General features: G+C 41.9%; 1 protein-coding gene across 1 annotated transcript; it reads right to left on the bottom strand.

Annotated features, from left to right (window-relative positions):
• Positions 1-4891: 4891 nt before the first annotated feature.
• LOC129841135 (Krueppel-like factor 15) lies at positions 4892-19251 on the bottom strand. Its single transcript, XM_055909265.1, has 3 exons — positions 19089-19251; positions 15831-17337; positions 4892-6928 (listed from the first exon to the last, which is right to left on the bottom strand). Exons 2-3 carry the CDS (start codon positions 17087-17089, stop codon positions 6763-6765), a joined length of 1425 nt encoding a protein of 474 aa, XP_055765240.1. The 5' UTR covers positions 17090-17337; positions 19089-19251; the 3' UTR covers positions 4892-6762.
• Positions 19252-21609: the final 2358 nt, after the last annotated feature.

The raw sequence follows: 21609 nt of genomic DNA, 5'->3' as shown, positions 1-21609 counted from the left end.
ACGACAGCTGTGCAGTTGAATAAACAGATGTTTGTTTCTTGTTTCCCAGACTGCAAACATTGTTTTGTTGAATGTGAGCAGTCATTCTTGGAGCATGTGATACTGCAACCTTAGCCTGGCCTTATCATTATTTTACATTTGGTGTTCGACGTGGGATCCAGTTGGAACATCACAGCATAAGAAGAATGGTGTTGTTGTTGCAAGCATTCCATTAATGTGACATTCATTTATTGCTTGGCTGTAAATTGAATATGCAAATGGAATTGTGTGTGGTGGTTGGCTGATATCCACTAACGGAGAGGGAGGTGCCTAAAAGAGAGCATGTGATTTTGTGTCAGAGCCACCCTTTGTTGCATCTTTTTCTCCCATACAGGAAATGGCGACACCTGGATATATTGTCTATCTAATTCAAGGGAAAAGTGCCTATTCTGTTGGGCACAACCAAACTAACAGTGACTAATGCATGTCTCAGCCACTCCATTAGCCAGTTTTACTACTGACATAGGTTTCACCCTACTCTTGAGCTCTTCCTTTTATTTATTTTTATTTTTACCCCCTTTTTCTCCCAATTTCAATTATGATCTTGTCTCATCGCTGCAACTCCCCAACAGGCTCGGGAGAGGCGAAGGTCAAGTCATGCGTCCTCCGAAACGTGACCGGCCAAACCACGCTCCTTAACACCCGCCCACTTAACCCGGAAGCCAGCTGCACCAATGTGTCAGAGGAAACACCGTTCAACTGACGATTGAAGTCAGCCTGCAGGCACCTGGCTTGTCACAAGGAGTCGCTAGAGTGCGATGAGCCAAGTAAAGACCCCCGGACAAACCCTCCCCTAACCCGGACGATGATGAGCCAATTGTGAGCCGCCACATAGGACTCCCGCTCACGGGAGTGACACAGGCTGGGATCAAACCTGGGTCTGTAGTGACTCCTCAAGCACTGCGACGTAGTGCCTTAGACCGCTGCCCCACTCGGGAAGCCCTTCTTGAGCTCTTTCAATACAAAACGAATCAACTAGATCAATGTCCTTTGGCTGTGCCTAGTGAGCTGATTTCAGACAGAAAGCGCTTGAGGTTTATCATGCACGGCTAACCTTGAGGTTGTCTGAACACCATAAAGTCAATGGGAACACTGATACTGCACAGGTACATATGTCTTCCTGTATACATTGCCAGATGTTTGCGAGTGTACACAATGTTTTCAAAAGTACATGGGGTCACAAAAACTTTTGTGTCCTTTGACTGAGATAATATCACTCATACAATATTTATTGCACTGCACTTTTAAGTCATTGTCTTTAATGTTTCTTGTCTATTTATTGTCTCTGTGACTGTTTGTAGTATGTGTCTGAATCAATTACTGAAGCTAGTAATTGCCCAAATGGGATAAAGTTGTTTCATTTGAACTGAGAATAACTACTGTTGATTTTTCCCGAGACTGAGGCTGTCCTAAAATGGACACCATATTCTTCTATTGATTGAAACCAAGTTTAAATACTGTCACATTAAAAACAAATGTAAATAATGTGTACAATAGGTGTTTGTTTGTACTCATTTACAAGTAGCTCTCTCAGCAAGTGTAAATGCAAAAACAGTGTCCCCTCTTCTAATCTAAAATGGTGCAGTTATAGTCAAATATTTATGTAATGGATCAGCAGTCCCAGTATTCAATTTTCTTGACTTCCCAACAGATGTAGATATTTTGGGTTGAACACTCGTAGCTAACCGTGAGAAGGCATTTGTTAAGTGTCTAGGAATCTCTGCATCCCTGTATCCTCCACTTACCTGAGGAAATATTAAACTGGTACGGTCCAAACTGCGACAACCTGCCGTGTTCCACAACACCGACCAGGAGTGTAGGATGTAGACTCTTAAATCAGCATAAGAGGATGTCAAGGTAAATGCAACCATAGAGGGACGCAACATAAGGGATGAATTAGCTGTTTCTGCAACCCTGACTGCCCCCCCTCCAACTCCTTCTGATCATACCTTACCACCCCCACTGAGCAGAACCCCCAATACACTCACACACACACACTCACACACACACACACACACATACACATACACACACACACACACACACACACACACACACACACACACACACACACACACACATACATACAGTAAATATCCCCATACAGTACATTCTCAACACTCACCTTAACTTTTTTCCCCCAACTCAGCAAACCAGACCCAGGTTCCTGGGCGTGCGTAAGCGATTTAAAGTCCTCCGTCCCTCCTCATCACCGCTCCCGGTCCATAACAACACTTTGACTGTCTACTGATGGTGGGTGAGTCAGCACTTTTTGCACATGGAACACTAGATGTTTTCGACTGCTGCTTGTATACGTGAAGGCGTGCATAGGCGCACACGTTGATCAAAATGGAAATCACGTAAATAGAGGCCATACACTGAGTGTACAAAACATTAGGAACATCTGCTTTTTCCATGACATAGACTGACCCGGTGAATGCAGGTGAAAGGCAAAAAAGAGCAGATGTTCCTAATGTTTTGTGCACTCAGTGTATGGCCTCTATTTACGTACAGTACCAGCCAAAAGTTTGGACACACCTACTCATTCAAGGGTTTTTCTTGATTTTTACATTTTCTACATTGTAGAATAATAGTGAAGACATCAAAACTATGAAATAACACATATGGAATCATGTAGTAACCAATAAAGTGTTCAACAAATCAAAATGTATTTTATATTTGAGATTCTTCAAATTAGCCACCCTTTGCCTTGATGACAGTTTGTGGAATTTCTTTCCTTCTTAATGTGTTTGACCCAATCAGTTGTGTTGTGACAAAGTAGGGGTGGTATACAGAAGATAGCCCTATTTGGTAAAATACCAAGTCCATATTATGGCAAGAACAGCTCAAATAAGCAAAGAGAAACGACAGTCAATTACATTAAGGCATGAAGGTCAGTCAATCTGGATACTTTCAAGAACTTTGAACATTTCTTCAAGTGCAGTCACAAAAATCATCAAGTGCTATGATGCAACTGGCTCTCATGAGGAATACCACAGGAAAGGAAGACCCAGAGTTACATCTGCTGCAGAGGATAAGTTCATTAGAGTTAACTGCACCTCAGAAATTGCAGCCCAAATAAATGCTTCACAGAGTTCAAGTAACAGACACATCTCAACATGAACTGTTCAGAGACTGTGTGAATCAGGCCTTCATGGTCAATTTGCTGCAAAGAAACCACTACTAAAGGACACCAATAAGAAGAAGAGACTTGCTTGGGCCAAGAAACACGAGAAACAGACATTAGCCGGTGGAAATCTGTCCTTTGGTCTGATGAGTCAAAATTAGAGATTTTCGTTCCAACCACCGTGTCTTTGTGAGACGCAGAGTAGATGAACGGATTATCTCTGCATGTGTAGTTCCCACCATGAAGCATGGAGGAGGAGGTGTGATTGTGTGGGGGGTGCTTTGCTTATTTAGAATTCAAGGCACACTTAACCAGCAAAGCTACCACAGCATTCTGCAGAGATATGCCATCCCATCTGGTTTGCGATAAGTCAAACTATCATTTGTTTTTCAACAGGATAATGACCCAACACACCTCCAGGCTGTGTAAGGGCTATTTGACCAAGAAGGAGAGTGATGGAGTGCTGCATCAGATGTCCTGGCCTCCACAATCCCCCGACCTCAACCCAATTGAGATGGTAGGGGATGAGTTGGACCGCAGAGTGGAGAAAAAACAGCCAACAAGTGCTCAGCAGTGCTCAGGGTTAGAGCATTGGGCCAGTAACCGAAAGTCTGCCAGATCGAATCCTTTGCTGACAAGGTAAAAATCTGTCGTTCTGCCCGTGAACAAGGCAGTTGTCCCACTGTTCGTAGGCCTTCATTGTAAATTAGAATTTGTTCTTAACTGACTTGCCTAGTTAAATAAAATAAAAAGCATATTTGGGAGCTCCTTCAAGACTGTTGGAAAAGCATTCCAGGTGAAGCTGGTTGAGAAAATGCCAAGAGTGTTGTAAATGTTTTGCAGGTACTATTTAATGAAGCTGCCAGTTGAGGACTTGTGAGGCGTCTGTTTCTCAAACTAGACACTCTAATGTGCTTGTCCTCTTGCTCAGCTGTGCACCAGGGCCTCCCACTCCTCTTTCTATTCTGGTTAGAGCCAGTTTGCGCGGTTCTGTGAAGGAAGTAGTACACAGCGTACTGACAAATTTCGGAAGAAAGTTCTTTGTTTCTGGCCATTTTGAGCCTGTAATCGAACCCACAAATGCTGATGCTCCAGATACTCAACTAGTCTAAAGAAGGCCCGTTTTATTGATTCTTTAATCAGGACAACAGTTTTCAGCTGTGCTAACATAATTGCAAAAGGGTTTTCTAATGATCAATTAGCCTTTTAAAATGATAAACTCTGATTAGCTAACACAACGTGCCATTGGAACACAGGAGTGACGGTTGCTGATAATGCGCCTCTGTACGCCTATGTAGATATTCCTTAAATATCAGCCGTTTCCAGCTACAATAGTCATTTACAACATTAACAATGTCTACACTGTTTTTCTGATCGATTTGATGTTATTTTAATGGACAATAAATTTGCTTTTCTTTCAAAAACAAGGACATTTCTAAGTGACCCCAAACTTTTGAACGGTATTGTATTTTGAATTGTTTAACACTTTTTTGGTTACTACATGATTCCATATGTGTTATTTCATAGTTTTGACGTCTTCACTATTATTCTACAATGTAGAAAATAGTCAAAATAAAGAAAAACCCTTGAATGAGTAGTTGTGTCCAAACTTTTGACTGATACTGTATATTTTGTTAAACGATGATTTGTTACCTCCAAACATTGATGATTTTTTGGTCTAATAAATTCACATGAGAAAATGAGCAGAAATAATAGAGAGTAATCTACACAGGATTGTTTCCATTTTTATTTGTAAATGCATCTTGGGTAGAACAAAGAAAAAATATATAATATATTCATATGTACTGAAACATTCTGTTATGTACACATTTAGGGGTTCCACTAGAAATCTTCACAACCACAGACTTAAGATATGTTATTATAGTCTTCTGTGTCTTTCGCATGGATGCAGCTATGTACACTCCTGCGTATTAACATACATTCATAGGATGCGATAAAACACTTGTGTTTAAACAAGCATTAAAAATTCAAAAATTGAATGAAAGGAATGATGTACAATATAGTGTCCCCCTGCTTTTTAATCTGCGAACAGTACATGAACTCTGCATGGATGGTATCTCTCACACCGTACATATTCACAACAGGGCATGGCATACATAACAAACAAGTTTCAAGAGAAAACAGGACATCAAAAGTAATGACTGTGTCATGGCCTAAATAAGTGTTGTGACTACAGTTCCCAGAAAGCAGTTCTTCCCGGGTGTTCAGCACCGTGGTGTAGTAGTATCCACATACATGATGACCTCACGCCAACATAGGCTTGTGGGTATTCCAGTAACAGATCAGGTTGGATAGTTGAGTTGAGGCAGATTTTGTGTCAATAGTAAAACGGAGAGCAAAATGGACGTATATACTGAGCGAGTAAAGGGTGATACATTTCCAATTCCCTTTCTTCATTGTCTCAAACCATATCACCATTTCTCCATAAAACTCTGATGAATAACTTGTTATATTACTATTTTCTCCTCTGGTAAGGATGCTGTGGTGGATTAAGGCCACACGAGTGTCTAACAAATGGCTTGAGCCACTTACACGAAAAATACCAAAAAATACACAACACTGACTGGAAGGCCTGTTTAGACGTAAAACAATCGACAATCATTACCGTGCACAATTCTTTCTTTTTTGCTTTTCGTTTTGCATTTTCTCTGCCATTCTTTTACTTTCAACCAACTTGTATCAGAATTTGAGCCGGTGAAGTTTTTCTGAAACTTGAGAGAGTCCCAGTAGCTTATAGTGACGTGTTCTTATTTGTTATCAGTAGTTCATGTACAGAATTGACAATAGGCTCGGCTCCTCCCTTTGCATAAACAGTGTGCTGAATGAGTAAACTATTCTCTACCCTCTCTGTCAATGAGTTGTGAGTGACAATGAAAAAAACAAGGACAATGTTTCTGGGGAAACTTCAACCTGACTTGGAGAAAGTTCCAGGAAAACTTTAACCTGACAGATGAGGAATGTCAAAGACATTGACTCTTAAAATGATAAAAGGCAGTCATATCCAAGTAAAATAGAAGGCTGTTACTGAAGCAATTATACATTTCACCTCAAATGAAAAAAGCTTATTTTATCTCTTATTGAAATTGAAGATAAAGACAGAACTGAAAAACAAATAAAAAGAGTACAACATGCAACAGCACCAACAGCAACAAGAATCTCAAGAAATGTTGATTAAGGAGAAGATGGTAAGTGTCATTTGTTGGTTTCACATGGTTGTTCAATGTTTTTTCTTTCTACAATAAATTATAGCACAATATTTCTCTAAAAGGCAAGGCACACACACATAAACCTTCTGTTTCCATCTCTCTCTCTCTCTCTCTCTCTCTCTCTCTCTCTCTCTCTCTCTCTCTCTCTCTCTCTCTCTCTCTCTCTCTCTCTCTCTCTCTCTCTCTCTCTCTCTCTCTCTCTCTCTCTCTCTCACACCCTCCATAACTCATACCACACCACACCTCACACACACACACACACACACACACACACACACACACACACACACACACACACACACACACACACACACACACACATTCCGTGCTCCCTTGGTCTATGTCCATTGAAGAGTGATCCGGATGGGGTCAGTTTGCTGTGCGCAGCGTCCGGTTTCGCGGAAAGCGATGGACTTTGATGTGTTTTGATAGATGGTCACTGCGGGCAAATTTCTTCTCACACACAGGACACTGGTAGGGTTTGACCCCTGAGTGGGACCGCCGGTGCCGCGACAGCTCATCCGACCGTGAGAATCTGGGAGAGACACACACAGATAGGAGAGAGATGTCAATCATTTTAGAAAAGAACAAAACATTATTGTTTACATAACATGATAAGAAAAAAACATTTATAATATTTCTTGACATAGTACAGGCAAGAGAATTTGGTTTTAGTTTCATTCCATATTATTGTCAAATGTTTGCGACAGTGATTCCGAAATGGTAGGATATACAGATGTGTGTACAGTCATGATGGTAAAAGTCATTTTACAGCAAGTAGCTCGACATGTTTTGACTTTGGCAGTCTTGGGGCAGTGTATACCATAATAAGTGATTGGCTACACCACGTCTGCTTGAACCAATGTGTTATTTTGCAGTAAATCTGGGCATCTCCCTTTTCTTGCAAGACCTACTGCATCTCACCAAGCCTCGCTAGTTATGTAACATCCCTGACAAAGGCCACCAGACTATATGTCATTGCTGAATAGTTACAGTATAGCTAGCTTAAAGCACATGGATGAACCCTAAAGTAATGCTAGCAATGCTAAATAATTAGCTTAAAACACATGGCTAGGCTAAGCTAAGGGACAGATCGAAATTTACTAGGGGGAGGGGTGGTCCAAAATAGGGGAGGGATGTCCAACTTATTTTTTTGGTTTAGGGAGGTTTTTTATTTTATTTTATTGGGCAGAGGGTAGGGAGGTGCGTTTTTTTCCCCTGGTTTTCAATCACTCTTCTGCTTGCTATTTTCCCTATAAACAATGGCTTGACTTACTTTTGATATTACCCTAATAAAACATCTGTGAAGATTTGGTATGGTGTGGCTATTACTAAGCTTTAACTACTGCAGGCCTATGACATGAAGGCAACTGACTCCGACAGCTGAACTTGAAATGAGGAAGAGGCCTACAAGAGTAACTCCTATAATCTGACAATATAATGTTTGTCTTTATACAAAATATTTGGATCAGAAATGTACGAATTACCCTCCTTCTGTACGTCTATATCAGACGCAGTAGCCAGCTGACATAAATAAATATATGTCACTGTCGTAGCATGCCACCGGCATATCTCTATCTCTCTGGGGTTAGGCCTAAGCTTCTCTTCTTTTATATAGGCTACATATATAAAACTATTAAAATATGAATATCATACAGTGAACACCTAAGCCTAAAGGTCTACGCATGCAATAACCTGATACATTTAGTGCTCAAATCTCTGATAGCTGAACCGTGAGGGGGACAATTATTGCTTTAGGAAAGGAGCACCCCCCCCCCAAAAAAAAAATATATATATATATAGGCTATAAAGTTTTGCGTATGCTACACATTGAAACACAAAGAATAGTGTTTTTGTAATTTGTTATAGGCTGTTTTTAAATGTGGCTCATTTTGGCTAAAATCCCTCATTTATTGATGACGCTGGCTGCGCTAGGTTGGATCTGAAAGCATATGGGTGTCCATTACTTTTCTCAAAAGTCTGGTAGATTCAAATCATCTTTGTCATGTTGTCCGACGCCAAATTTTCCAAAAGGAAAATGAAATAGCATATTGTTTTTCATGAAGATTTCCGAAAATTCATATGAAAATATGTCGCCAATTGGATGGAAACCTAGCTATAGACATCCTAGAGACTCTGGCAAGTGCGCCAGTCAAGTATCACTTTGATTATGCCTGCACATCATAGTTCACCAGCAGCCCCAAACATTTAAAAAAATAAGCTACCATCCAAACAAGCTTGTAAGAATTGTATTTATACTCCCCCCTCATATTCATATGGAGGTTGAAAAATGTTTCCGTCTCTATCTCTGTAATATGTCTGTATCTATGTAATTGTGTATGTATTCATGTAAAAAATAGGGACCACAATGAAAATAAGTCCCAGACTTTATTGTGCAATCCCGGTCACCTTAAAACATATTTTGGTATATACTGTTTGGGCACACCTACTGATTCAAGGGTTTTTGTTTATTTTACTATTTTCTACATTGTAGAATAACAGTGAAGACATCAAAACTATGAAATAACACATATGGAATCATGTAAAATAATATATCTGAGATTCTTCAAAGTAGCCACCCTTTGCATTGATGACAGCTTTGCACACTCTTGGCATTCTCTCAACCATCTTCATGAGGTAGTCACCTGGAATATATTGCAATTAACAGGTGTGCCTTGTTTAAAGTTAAATTGTGGATTTTTTTCCTTCTTAATGTGTTTGAGCCAACCAGTTCTGTTGTGACAAGGTAGGGGTGGTTAACAGAAGATAGTCCTATTTGGTAAAAGAGCAAGTATATATTATAGCAAGAACAGCTCAAATAAGCAAAGAGAAAAAACAGTCCGTTATTACTTTAAGACATGAAGGTCAGTCAATCCAGAAAATTTCAAGAACTTTATGAAGCGCTATGATAAAACTGGCTCTCATGAGGACCACCACAGGAAAGGAAGACCCAGAGTTACCTCTTCTGCAGAGGATAAGTTCATTAGAGTTACCAGCCTCAGAAATTGCTCAAGTTCAAGAAACAGACACATCTCAACAGCAACTGTTCAGAGGAGACTGCATGAATCAGGCCTTCATGGTCCAATTGTTGCAAAGAAACCACTACTAAAGGACACCAATAATAAGAAGAGACTTGCTTGGGCCAAAAAACACAAGCAATGGACATTAGACCGGTGGAAATCTGTCCTTTGGTCTGATGAGTCAAAATGTGAGATTTTTGGTTCCAACCGCCGTGTCTTTGTGAGACGCGGTGTGGGTGACCAGATGATCTCCACATGTGTGGTTCCCACCGTGAAGCATTGACGAGGAGGTGTGATGGTGTGGGAGTGCTTTGCTGGTGACACTGTCTGTGATTTATTTAGAATTCAAGGCACACTTAACCAGCATGGCTACCACAGCATTCTGCAGCAATACACCATCCCATCTGGTTTGCGCTTAGTGGGACTATCACTTGTTTTTCAACAGGACAATGACCCAACACACCTACAGGCTGGATAAGCCCAAGAAGGAGAGTGATGGAGTGCTGACCTGGCCTCGACAATCATCTGACCTCAACCCAATTGAGATGGTTTGGTATGAGTTTGAGTGAAGGAAAAGCAGCCAACAAGCGCTCAGCATATGTGGGAACTCCTTCAAGACTGTTGGAAAAGCATTTCAGGTGAAGCTGGTTGAGAGAACGCCAAGAGTGTGCAAAGCTGTCATTTTTTAAATTTAATTTAATTTAACCTTTATTTAACTAGGTCAGGGCAAAGGGTGGCTACTTTGAAGAATCTGAAATCAATGTTGTTTAACACTTTTTTGGTTATTACATGATTCCATATGTGTTATTTCATAGTTTTGATGTCTCCACTATTACTGTACAATGTAGAAAACAATCCAAATAAAGAAAAACCCTTGAATGAGTAGGTGTGTCCAAACCTTTGATTGGTCCTGTATGTATTTTTTTTACTGACAAATAAAATCAATCAATCCAAACTGTGCAGTCGCCAATTGATGACTAGAAACATACATCTGTTACAAAACACCAAAAAGTTTAATGACAAGCCCTCAATACTGGGTAAGGGAGGGATGTATTTTCTGTTTGCCGAGATTGACATAGTCTATTTATTGTGGTGTTAAAAAAAGCAAACCATGATATTGAAGTGCCCGAAGTCGGTATGTTTTGTTTATTGGTTGTGTGGTGCATTGGCACAGAAACCTGTTGGTGGAAAATCTGTTGCATATATTGTATATAATTATAAATATAGACTCAAAATGTTGAAAATCTGATTCCCCACTAGCTGATCATTGTTTGCAGCCGGCTCTGATTGCATTGTAATGAAACAGGCAGGGAGAGCGAGCGAGCCTGTGGTGGTCGGTGAACCCTCAACCTTCTGGCCCGTAGCATCTGCATGGCATTGACTGTTCCACAAAAGCATGCTGAAGTGGCAATGTTGATACCCACGTTTATATACACAGGGTCGCTTGTTATTTGTGGTCGCAAACATTATTTTGAGTTAACTTTATGAGGGGGGAGGGTGCTATTTTACAGTAGAAGGGGAGGGTCAGATGAAAACATTTTGGGGGAGGGGGGTGCAAAGGCAATGCAAAAAGGTTCATGCTATCTTCATTTAAACACATGACCTTACCAGTGCTATGAAGATCATCGCTAGCTAGTTAGCGCTAGCTTAAAACCCAAGGATAAACCCTGGAGAAATCCTGTTAGGAAATGCTAAATAGTTAGAGCTTTCGTACAATAGTACATGGCTATATGCTTAAAGCAATGCTATGTGGCAGTGTTAACTAGTTAGCGCCTGTTTGAAACACATGATCAAGGTTAAGGCATGACAACTATTGGCCTCGCAGCAATCTCTCCCAAGCCTAGCTCTGTCAGTCTCACAGATGTTACAGCCAGAGCTGACATTATGATGAATTGATACAATCTCGAGCCTGTAATTAAGCAGCAATGCTCAAAGAGTCAAATAAAACCCACTTTACTATCTGTCACACAAACACATAAAACATGAGTCCCCACACCATGAGGAGAAAAGAGGTTTGGGCTCAGATAGCTAGCTTAGTAGGACACTAAATAGGCCACTACAGAAGGCCTATTGTCGTGACTCTCAAAATAAGGGCTCAGTCTGATAATAAAAGAATACTATTTGTTATTAAAAACAGTAGGGTAATAATACAAGAGTATGAATCTAGAGCATACATTTAGAACACAAAATGGCACAAGCTCTACTACAGTAGTACTGCCAATGGTCGTGGCTAGAGAATAGTTGTGTGTACAGTAAGGTCGTAAATCATTCTGTCCCCTTCCTGCACAACCGGCCCCTCGTGCCTCGTGTGTGGGCACACTACTCTGAGAAAAACCCACCCCTTACCTACCCAGGGAGTCCCGCAGCTTCGTTCCTCTGACTGACTTGACTGACTGACTGGAAGCAGTGGAATAACAGAGTGTGGAGTGTGTGTGCCCCTGGCCTTGTGATGCTATGATATCAATGTCAGCTCCAGAGAAAATATGGGGAGGTTTATTTCGATTTTTCTGTGCGCGTGTGTACACATATAAGACAAAGAGAGGGAGAAAGAGAGAAACACTGCGAGACTATGTGTACGTAAGGGTGTATTCTGTCGGTGTGCATGCATGGGTGTGTGTATGTGTTTGTGTGTGCTCACAACGTTCCCTTACCTGTTTGCACGTGTGTCTGTACACTCTTAGAAAAGAAATGTGCTACCTAAAACCTAAAAGGGTTCTTCGGCTGGCCCCATAGGATAACCTTTTGAAGAACCCCTTTTGGTTCCAGGTAGAACCCTTTCGGGTTTAATGTAAAACCCTTTCACACAGATGGTTCTACATGGAACCCAAAAGGTTATCCTATGCAGACAGCCAAAGAACCTGTTTGGAACTCTTTTTTTCTAAGAGTGTATGCATGCATGTCCCCCTGTCCAACTGTAAAAGTCTCAGCCTTAGCACAGAAACCTCATCCCGATCCTTCTCCCTTTTCAAGCAGACTGCCAGCCTAGACGTTCCTATCACACAGTCATGGTAACTATTCAGTGCTTAGCCTTTGTTCGTCTCACTTCCACACCAGTTTCCCTCAGCCCGATTGTGTGCAAAACAGGCCCCTCACACAAAACAGGCCCCTCACTCATGCACACTCTCTCTCTTTCTTGCTCTTCCTTCTTTCTCCCTCTCACTCTCTTTATCCTTTCTCACTCGCCCACTCTCTCTCTATATATCTCCCTCTCTCCCTCTCTCTCTATACCCCCCCCCCCCCCCCCCCTCATCCAACCCACCGTCTTGCCTCCACTCTAACTAAATCCTGTCTTTTGTATCCAGACAAGACCTCTTTTGTTGGGCCGAGATGCATCGCCTGGATAACTACTAGAGAGATTTCTGCTGCAGCAGAGCTCATCTACTGGAACAGACTTGCAGCATTACAAATACACGGCCACTGGCAGGTTGCCAAGTTGGTGCCAAAGTCAACATAAATAAATTGACTGATGCAGTACCCTTTTCAGGAATATAGATTGCTCAGTGTGTGCTAGAGGAGAAGAAGTGGACTGCAGTCCATGAACGATTGAGCATATAAGGGAGGGAATGAGGCAGGTAGCCTAGTGGTTAAGCAAATTGGGCCAGTAAGCGAAAGGTTGCTGGTTCAAATCCCAAGCTGACTAGTTAAAAAATCTGTTGATATCCACTTGAGCAAGGTATTTTACCCTAGTTGCTCTGGATAAGAGCGTCTGCTAAATAACTAAAATGTTTTAAAAAAAATATATATATATATATGTAACGATTCTATACAAACTAATAGTGCTGAGCGATTATTTTTCTTTTTTTTAACAACTAATTGACTGGCATCGGTTAAATTATTTGAATTCCATTTAATTCGTTTATTTCTGCGAGCCCAATGCGCAGTTTCTCTAGAGAGAAATCAGATCAAGCCTGAACTGTGCGATGTAGTAGGGAGTTGTAGTTTCCAACAGGCCAATATTCTACAAAGTTTAATGCAGAAAACTTGGTAATTAACTACAATGACAACCTATTGTGCGCTCCTACTTTTCCGGTCTGTGTGGGCCGGTCATGGAGAGGGAGAGGCAGGGAAGAGACAGAAGAACGTGTGATTGAGAGGGATAGAGAGCAGTTGCTTCGCAAGGTATCTCTACCTGAAGAAAAATGATGATCTAAGTGATTGATAGTTGGTATTCAGCAGTCATTAATGTATGCCTTATTAACCTTGAAGAACTACTAAAATAGTGATTTTGTCAGACAGCACAGGCAGCAGCTTTATAGAGATGAGATGATGATTTGGAATTAAATAAAGTCATCAAATAAAACAAATGTAATTTACACAACAGCTAAAATATTTTATAAAAATAATATGAATAAATTATGGTTAATAAGTGAGCAGTATAATATGCAGTCACTACCATCATGGGACTTATGATATATTAATTGTTTTATTCTGTGTTGTTACAGCATTCAACCTACATAAAGAAATGATTGAAACCCGAAATAGAAAACTGTGATAATTTCTTTACAATCTAACTGTAACCACACCAACCTCAAAAAGCACTACCAGCACTACAAACCTATATGCTGTATGGAGCGTGTTGACATACATGTATAAACACATACACACGTACTGTGCGTGTAGTGGATGTCAAAGTCATCTGTAGGATGTTGACTGGAATACATTGGTGACATCACACCTTCCATGAGATCTAAAGGGAACTGTTGCTCACACAGTGACAAACTAGTCTTTTGCTCTAATGGCTAAAATGGTTGAATTGGGTGTGATGTTGTATAGAAGGTTGCTAGTTCGATCCCTGGTCAGGGCATAACAGCACTCTGTTACACACACATACACTCACTCACTCACACACACACCACTAACAGATCTCTACTTTGCCCATGTGTTGGCTTGTCCCTGCTCTTCTAGCCACCTGTACTTAGTGAGGTCTGTGTAGGGCATATGAATAACATTTCCCCTGGCTTAGAAAGCCAATTTCACCCGATACTGTCACTCTCTCCGCCTGACCCTGTGTCCTCAGGAAATCAGCCAGTTGTACTGAGGGACAAGAGTCACACAGTCAATCACACACGTTCGCACACACGCATACACTTATTCTCACACACACACACGCACGCATGCACGCACACACACACACACACACACACACACACACACACAGTCCTGCACAGCTGTCGAGTCAGAACAGGAGGCGCCCATGTGACCTCGACCCACATGCTTCGGCTCAGTTTTAGTTTACACCAGCAGAAATATGACACCCCCGCCATTCTCACATATCCCAGATATCTCTCTGCCTGAAAAAAGTGTGAATCTGAGGGAACTTGTTAATATCGCTTGACAACCCTCCAATTAACACTTTGAACACAGCCTGACAGCCATTAAGACTGCAAGAGCTCTGGAAAAGCAGATGAGGAGAAGAGAAAGAAGGCAAACAAAGATTTGATATGCATTTCTTCCTTGCTTTCTATTTTCTGACTATACTGTAGATTACCATGGTTGGCTGTACTGCAGGTCAAATGCGTTCCTTTATTGAAGACTTTTTCTTCCTTTTAAGTGGTATCCAACTATTCCACAAGGGGAAGTATCACTTAGTGCTAGACATATATAATGATTCACAGCACTGCTACTGTGGCGAATGAATTGTGGCACTGCAATAAAGGAATAGCATGTTGAGTGACAGCCAAATAGCCATAAGGAAACAAGCAACTCAATTCCATGTTTAGCGCCATGAACACTGAGCCTCAACGGATAGCTTGGTGCTGCGAGAGAATGAGCCTCTACTAATAAGTAATGGAGCCTGTGGATCCTGTAAATTCTCACGTTAAGCCCCTCGCTGGGGCTAATTGATGACCTCATCAGACAGGTCAATTCGGGTGCCAGTCACGGTCTGTGGTGCAAAGGCTTCCTTCCATTGAGGAACATGACACCCAGCGTGTACTGTATAGTGGACAGACATATAATTACCTCACTGCGTCCAGAAAGGCCTTACGGTAACAATAGGGTATAATCCATATCTCAAACATGATTGTGATAGCATGTGTTCACTGACTGGTCGCTCACTCAAAACCCCCTAAGCATTCTTTAAACAACCTGCCATAACCATAAAGCAACGTTGATCAAATCTCTCAAGATAAAGACGTCTTAAATTCTTGAGCTTCAAAACCTTGACACCTGCTGAATACAATTATGATAGTGAGTGTGTTGAGATGATCTATTTCGATATATTGGGAAGAATGATCACGTTATGTGGTCAACAGTGGAAGCTTGCTAGAGGTATGCCTACTACGTTGAATGTCCGGAAGCTTTTTGACATAGAAAATCCATAAAGTAATAAATCATGATCATCATGATCATCATCATCATCATCATCATAATCATAGAGTAATACATCATCATCATTGTCAGTGAGCACCCACTCACCTCCATCCACAGCCCGGCCAGGTGCAGGCAAAGGGCTTCTCCCCCGTGTGTCTCCTCAGGTGGGCCTTCAGGTGGCTGCTCTTGGTGTACATCTTGGTGCAGCCGGGAAAAGTGCATTTATGCATTTTGATAAGGTCCGCCACCGGGTTCTTCTGGAACTTCTGACCCCCCACCAGCAGCCCATGGCCCTGGCCCCCGACCGCCACCTCACCGAGGCCCAGGGGCTTGGCAGCGATGGGCACCGGTGCGATGCGCACAAACTTAGAGGAGATGTTGAGGCTGGTGGAGGGAAGCAGCTGGGGCACCAGGGCGAAGGTATGCCCCTGGATGTTGACCAGCAGCTGGGCAATTTTTATGTCTGATGCCGACTGAGGAGGAGGCTGGACAATTGTGGGAGGAGGAGGAGGAACCGTGGCACCAGGTTCCTGTTTGATCTGAATGGGCTGGATCTGCAGGATGACCGGAATTCCAGCGCTGCCACCATTTGCACAGCTCTGTGTTGATCCTGGCCTGCTGGATAATGAACCACTCTTGAACACGTCATTGTGCGGGCCTTCGTTGTACTCCTGTGACGATGTGGCTGGTGTGCTTTTGGTCTCGGTGACGGTGGTAGCATTTGCGGTCGGCACAGTTTGGTCTGAATGCTTGGCCTCTGGCTCCAGCCTTGGCCCCGGGGATGAGGACTCCCTGTACACCTCCAGTCCCACCCCCAGCCCTAAGATCTCCTCCAGGCCCAGCCCCAGCGCCCCCTCCTGGGCCTCCTGCTTCATGGACGACACCACCTCCATGTTCTCCTCCAGGAACTCCTCTATCTCCTCTAAGGTGGGCTGGAAGGATGGCTCCTCCATGTCCACTAAGGACCAGACTGGGAAGTCCACACTCTCCTCCTTCAAGGCCTCTGGGTGGGGGTGGGATGGCGCGTCCCTCTGTGAGTCCCACAGAAAGGTGGGCAGTGACATGGGGATGGCCGCCCCGGTCCCTGCCCCACCTAGGGAGGTCTGGGACAGCAGAAGGTCCAGGATGCTGTCTGAACTTTCGGCACTGGAGCTGCTGCCATAGCTGGAACTGAGCACTTGGGAGTCGGGACTGGAGCAGGAGCGAGGGCTGGACGACTCGCTTAGGTCATCCTCGGAGAAGGGCGAAGGCATCACATGGTAGGTCCCCCCGTCCGTCACCATGTCCAACAGGCGGTATGCCGGTGGGGAGCCACCGTATGGTAAAAAAGTGTCCTCGCCGCTCACTAGGAAGTTATCCACCATTCCTGGCTAGGGGCCAAGAGAATGTCTCCCACTTTGTGTTGAAATTTATCTTTCTGATACAGCAGTTTGTTAGGGTTATTCCTCTTGTTGCCGGGAGACTGGGACCAAATAAACCCACGAACGGGTCACCACAGCAAGGTCGTGCTTCGCAGAGAGATAGAGAACACCTGTTGTTCTCTCTCAAGATAAAAAAAGCTTGGGTAGAAAAAGTCTTAAATTCCAAGGTTTCCAGCCCAGATACTGTATATCTAGACAAACATAAATAAGCAGATAAGAAGAGAGAGAAGGTTACTAAACGGATTTTCACTGTAATAACAGACAAGAGCCTACAGGGAAAATAACAGATAGCCAAGACCTAATCACAAGTCATGAATCTCCAATGCACCATCTGTGAACCAAATTATCTTCAGCCACTCAGTTACTAGCCTGCACATGAAAAATATGGAATGCTGTGCATGTTTCCATTTCGAGTTCAATCGCGGTTGGCGTGAGATGAAGCGGTTGTCGTGAGAGATGAAGTGACTTCCAGAGAGCTATGCGGCTATTGGCTATCACCTTCCTTTACTTGTATTTCAGGAGTAAACATCATTTAAAATAACTTGATGACACCACGCGATGTAAATTATTCCTGACAAAGCACACTTTTATCTCACACATTTACATTTAAATAGGTTTTTAGTGCATTTTATAAATTGAATGAATTTCTTGGATATTCTTTCATTTGAACAAATGTTTTACTATATTGAATTATTCTAATCGTTTAGTTCTAAACGTTGCAAAGATTTTCTTTATTTTAATTTGTAACTCATGTGTAACTTGCAACACTGTCAAGAAAAGGCAAAGCTGAGCATGGATGTTTCACCCTCGCCTTCTCTGGGCTCTTGGCTCAGTGACCGACAGTAACCCACCAAAGGAACTGTCAAAGGATTAACATAAAGCACTGTGTGGGGCAGCCAAGAGCACTGAGCAATCCAAATAGTACACAAATCACCTGCAAGCTACTTACAGAACATGCAAAAACGCAATAAATCAACTCCAATTACTGGAAATTCACTTGAATTGGGATGACACACAATTATTGCGACATATCCAGTGCATAATTGCTCCATTCATCTGTTCTGCTTGACCATGTATATATTGTTCACCTAGATACATTAATGCTTTTATAATCTCTCAGGGGTGTCAAACTAATTTTGCCCCGGGGCCTCATTCAGTCTTTAATGAGGTCCAGCGGGGCAGCCTTGAAAATGTGTTATATTTCCTTGCGGTCAGAATTTGCCAAAAACGGTCCTTTATTCATCGTTTTTGGAATTGTTGATGCTCCCTGACTGTAGCTTTCATTTCAGTGATTATAAGCTAGACACAGTCAAGAAACTGTATGGGTGTAAGTCCATTATCTTTTTTACACAGTTTCGATTTGGTTTTAGTCATTTTAAAATATATTGTGTTTGGACCCGGATTGAACCCACTCTGCAGGCTGAATCCGGCCAGCAGGCCATATGTTTGACAGGACACCACTGGTATTGCCTAGTAAAGCCGCATGTGCAAATTATATTCATGCAATTACGTGTTAGTTCAATAATAAACACTGTATAATTACAACATACTAATAAGAAACGTATAAAACAAGATTTAACAAAAATAATCTTATAGGCCTACATTTCAATGAAATGTAAATCAATTGAAAATCAATTACCTCTCAAACTACTATTGACATAAAAAAACACATTTTTAAACATTTGCTTGTCTCATATGATCATAACTCATAATCTACAGATGTATTATAGTTTTGAAGCAAACGAGCACATATTTTGCCTATCCCAGAAGCTATAGAACGCGTAAGAAAGCGCAGCTCCAACGTTCCAACGTCAACATGTTTTTGTCCAGCAGTGTGCTGCGGCATATGGTGGTAGGCTGGAGTAGAAACGCACGCCCAATATCTCTTGCAGAACATATTCCCAAGGAAAAGATGAGGAAAAAAATAAACATCTGATCTTACCTTATTCATCAAGCATGTACAAATCCCTGTTTAATTCCAATGTATTTACTTTTCCTTTGCATTCGTTGGGGAATCTCTCTCTAATGCATGCCTTGCCCTTGAGACTTGCCATGCAGCACCGTTCAGACTGACGAGCGGCGAGGCAGAGTTGTACTATATTACCGTCACATGACTGCTGGTGTGTGTGTTATATGAGTTAAAATAAGAGGTTGGATCTGAAGGCTCGACCCAGCTCTGCGCCGCTATTGGCCAACAGTACGTGGAGGCTGGTCTCTGAATATGTCAATCAGGATGTGTGCGCCTACATGTGGGATGTTTAGTAAAGGAAGACAGTAATTTCCTAGTTTTCCTCTCATGCTTATTACCCATCGCCTGAAGAGCAGATAACTGTTGCGGTAAAAGGAGACTGGGGATGTTGAACAATGTAGCCTATTTACCGGAGTCTCATATGACTCCCAATAGAAAGAAAAATAATAATTGATCATGGAAGGATATTGGATATGGCTGTGAAAATAGTCAATTCTTGGGAGTTTATTTGAGTTCATTTTAACACATTTCAATGGAAGGATTTTGCTTTCCTCGAAAGAAGTTCACAACACAGTGTTCTCATTATGTAGGCTATGAAACTGTTGGAAAGACTGAATATTTTGTATAACGTTATTACAATATAGCCTACTGTTATTACAGTCATCCTCTCTGTCCATGCAATTTTGATGCAGCAAAACACTGAACACTACGACTGTGTCGTTCTTAGATAGTGAATGAACTTGACTAACATCATACACAGCAGTATGTCCTGTACTTCTAGACACCCATCCTTGAACAAACATGATTCAAGTTCAGTTACAAAGAGAGGAACCGACACTCAGGAAGAATGTAGGCTAACCAGTGCAGCCAGGCGTACTCAGACAGGAAGTGTTTAAAAACCATTAGAATGCTCTTGAACGTGCCTGTTTATTTTTTTCAGTCACTTCAGCATTCTGAGAGAAACACATGGCGGAAGCGAGTTATCCTGGGAAACTGGTGGCTGTATCCGCATGATTGGCAGAGGAGAGTGAAAATAGATAGAAATGTTATGCCTGTGCTTTTCTTATAACTAATTTCTGTGTTCTATTCATGTGCTGTTCTAATAACCAATTTCTGTGTTCATGCAAGGGACTGATTGAACAAATCCTCACTTATCAGTATCTGCAATTTGGCAGTACGCCCAGACCTTGTTTTGAGAACGAAAGATATCTCAGTTTCAAGGTCTCAGCTTAGAGAGAAAAAGCCTTGTGAGGTATTGGTCACATGTTATGAACCAGTATTGGTCGGTCACATGAATGAAACAAAACTGTAATGATGATATAATTTTGCTAAATCATGCAAATATAATTTGTCTGTGTATAGACGTATATAAGACAACTGCTGGGACGGCTGCAGCAGAGATTCTGACACACTATGGTGCATTAAGTTTGTTGGGACCTCTCCAGCGCTCTGACAATAAACACTGGTTCATATAAGATTGACTTTGAGTGTCCCTTTGTAAGAAATTCCCCAACAATATCTTTGTGATCCTGAAAATTACGCATTTGCTTTTTCTTGCCGTTGATATATTGCTGGTAGAGGATAGAATACAGTGCATCACACGTATTACCTGAAAGGTGGAATATATTCTTCATTATCCCTTTTTTTTGGAGGAAATAACAACCAACATATATTTGAATAAGCAGTTAATAACCACAGTGTCTATTCTTCTACATGAAAATATTTCTACAGTATATATTTCTTCTACATTAATATATTTCTATACAGTATATCATTCTGTACTGTAGTCTATCGCCTGAGGCCAATTGACATCACTACCAGTACCACTCTCTCTCCCTCATCAGCTCAAGTGCACAGTATGGGACCTGACCACTGTCACAGTCTGTCAGCGGGGGTCTGGCTGGTAGGAATGTATTAGTGTGAATGTAATACCATGTTGTACAACGTGCCAGCCTGTCTGGTCTGTCTGGAAGGCAAACAGCAGGCTATGGCTGACCTGCTCTGACCTTCTAATGCGCACATCAAATAGCTGGGAGACCTGTTGTGATCGTCATCCCGCTCCGGGTCACTCCCTGGATTAGACCTGGGCTGTGTTCATTAGGCGTCAAAGGACCGCAACATAATTGAAACAGGGAGATTACCTAAGAAATTATAATTTTTGCTTTCCGCTGCAAAACGTTTTAAAAGGTTTTCTGCCCTAATGGATGTTACCCCGGAGGGATGGAGAGGGGGGTTGAGAGAGGCGTTGAGCCACAGATTAGTCGCTTTGCCTTTGTCCTACTTCCTGGCCCTTGAGGGACCGGATAGCAATCATATTTGGAGCCAGAAAATGTTGGTTAATGTGTTAAACTGACTGTATCCTTAATGATAGGCCAAAGGATATGGTACAATTGAATAACTGTGGAAAACTGTAGCCACATATGTTAACATACATGGTGTGGACAAGATGTCATAGTGACATATACTGTATGTGTTAATATGTTGACAAATAAGT

The sequence above is a fragment of the Salvelinus fontinalis genome, chromosome 3 (assembly GCF_029448725.1).
Source record: "Salvelinus fontinalis isolate EN_2023a chromosome 3, ASM2944872v1, whole genome shotgun sequence".
Taxonomy (NCBI): domain Eukaryota; kingdom Metazoa; phylum Chordata; class Actinopteri; order Salmoniformes; family Salmonidae; genus Salvelinus; species Salvelinus fontinalis.
Note: the sequence above shows the minus strand (reverse complement) of the source record. Positions and strands in the feature narration are given on the sequence as shown.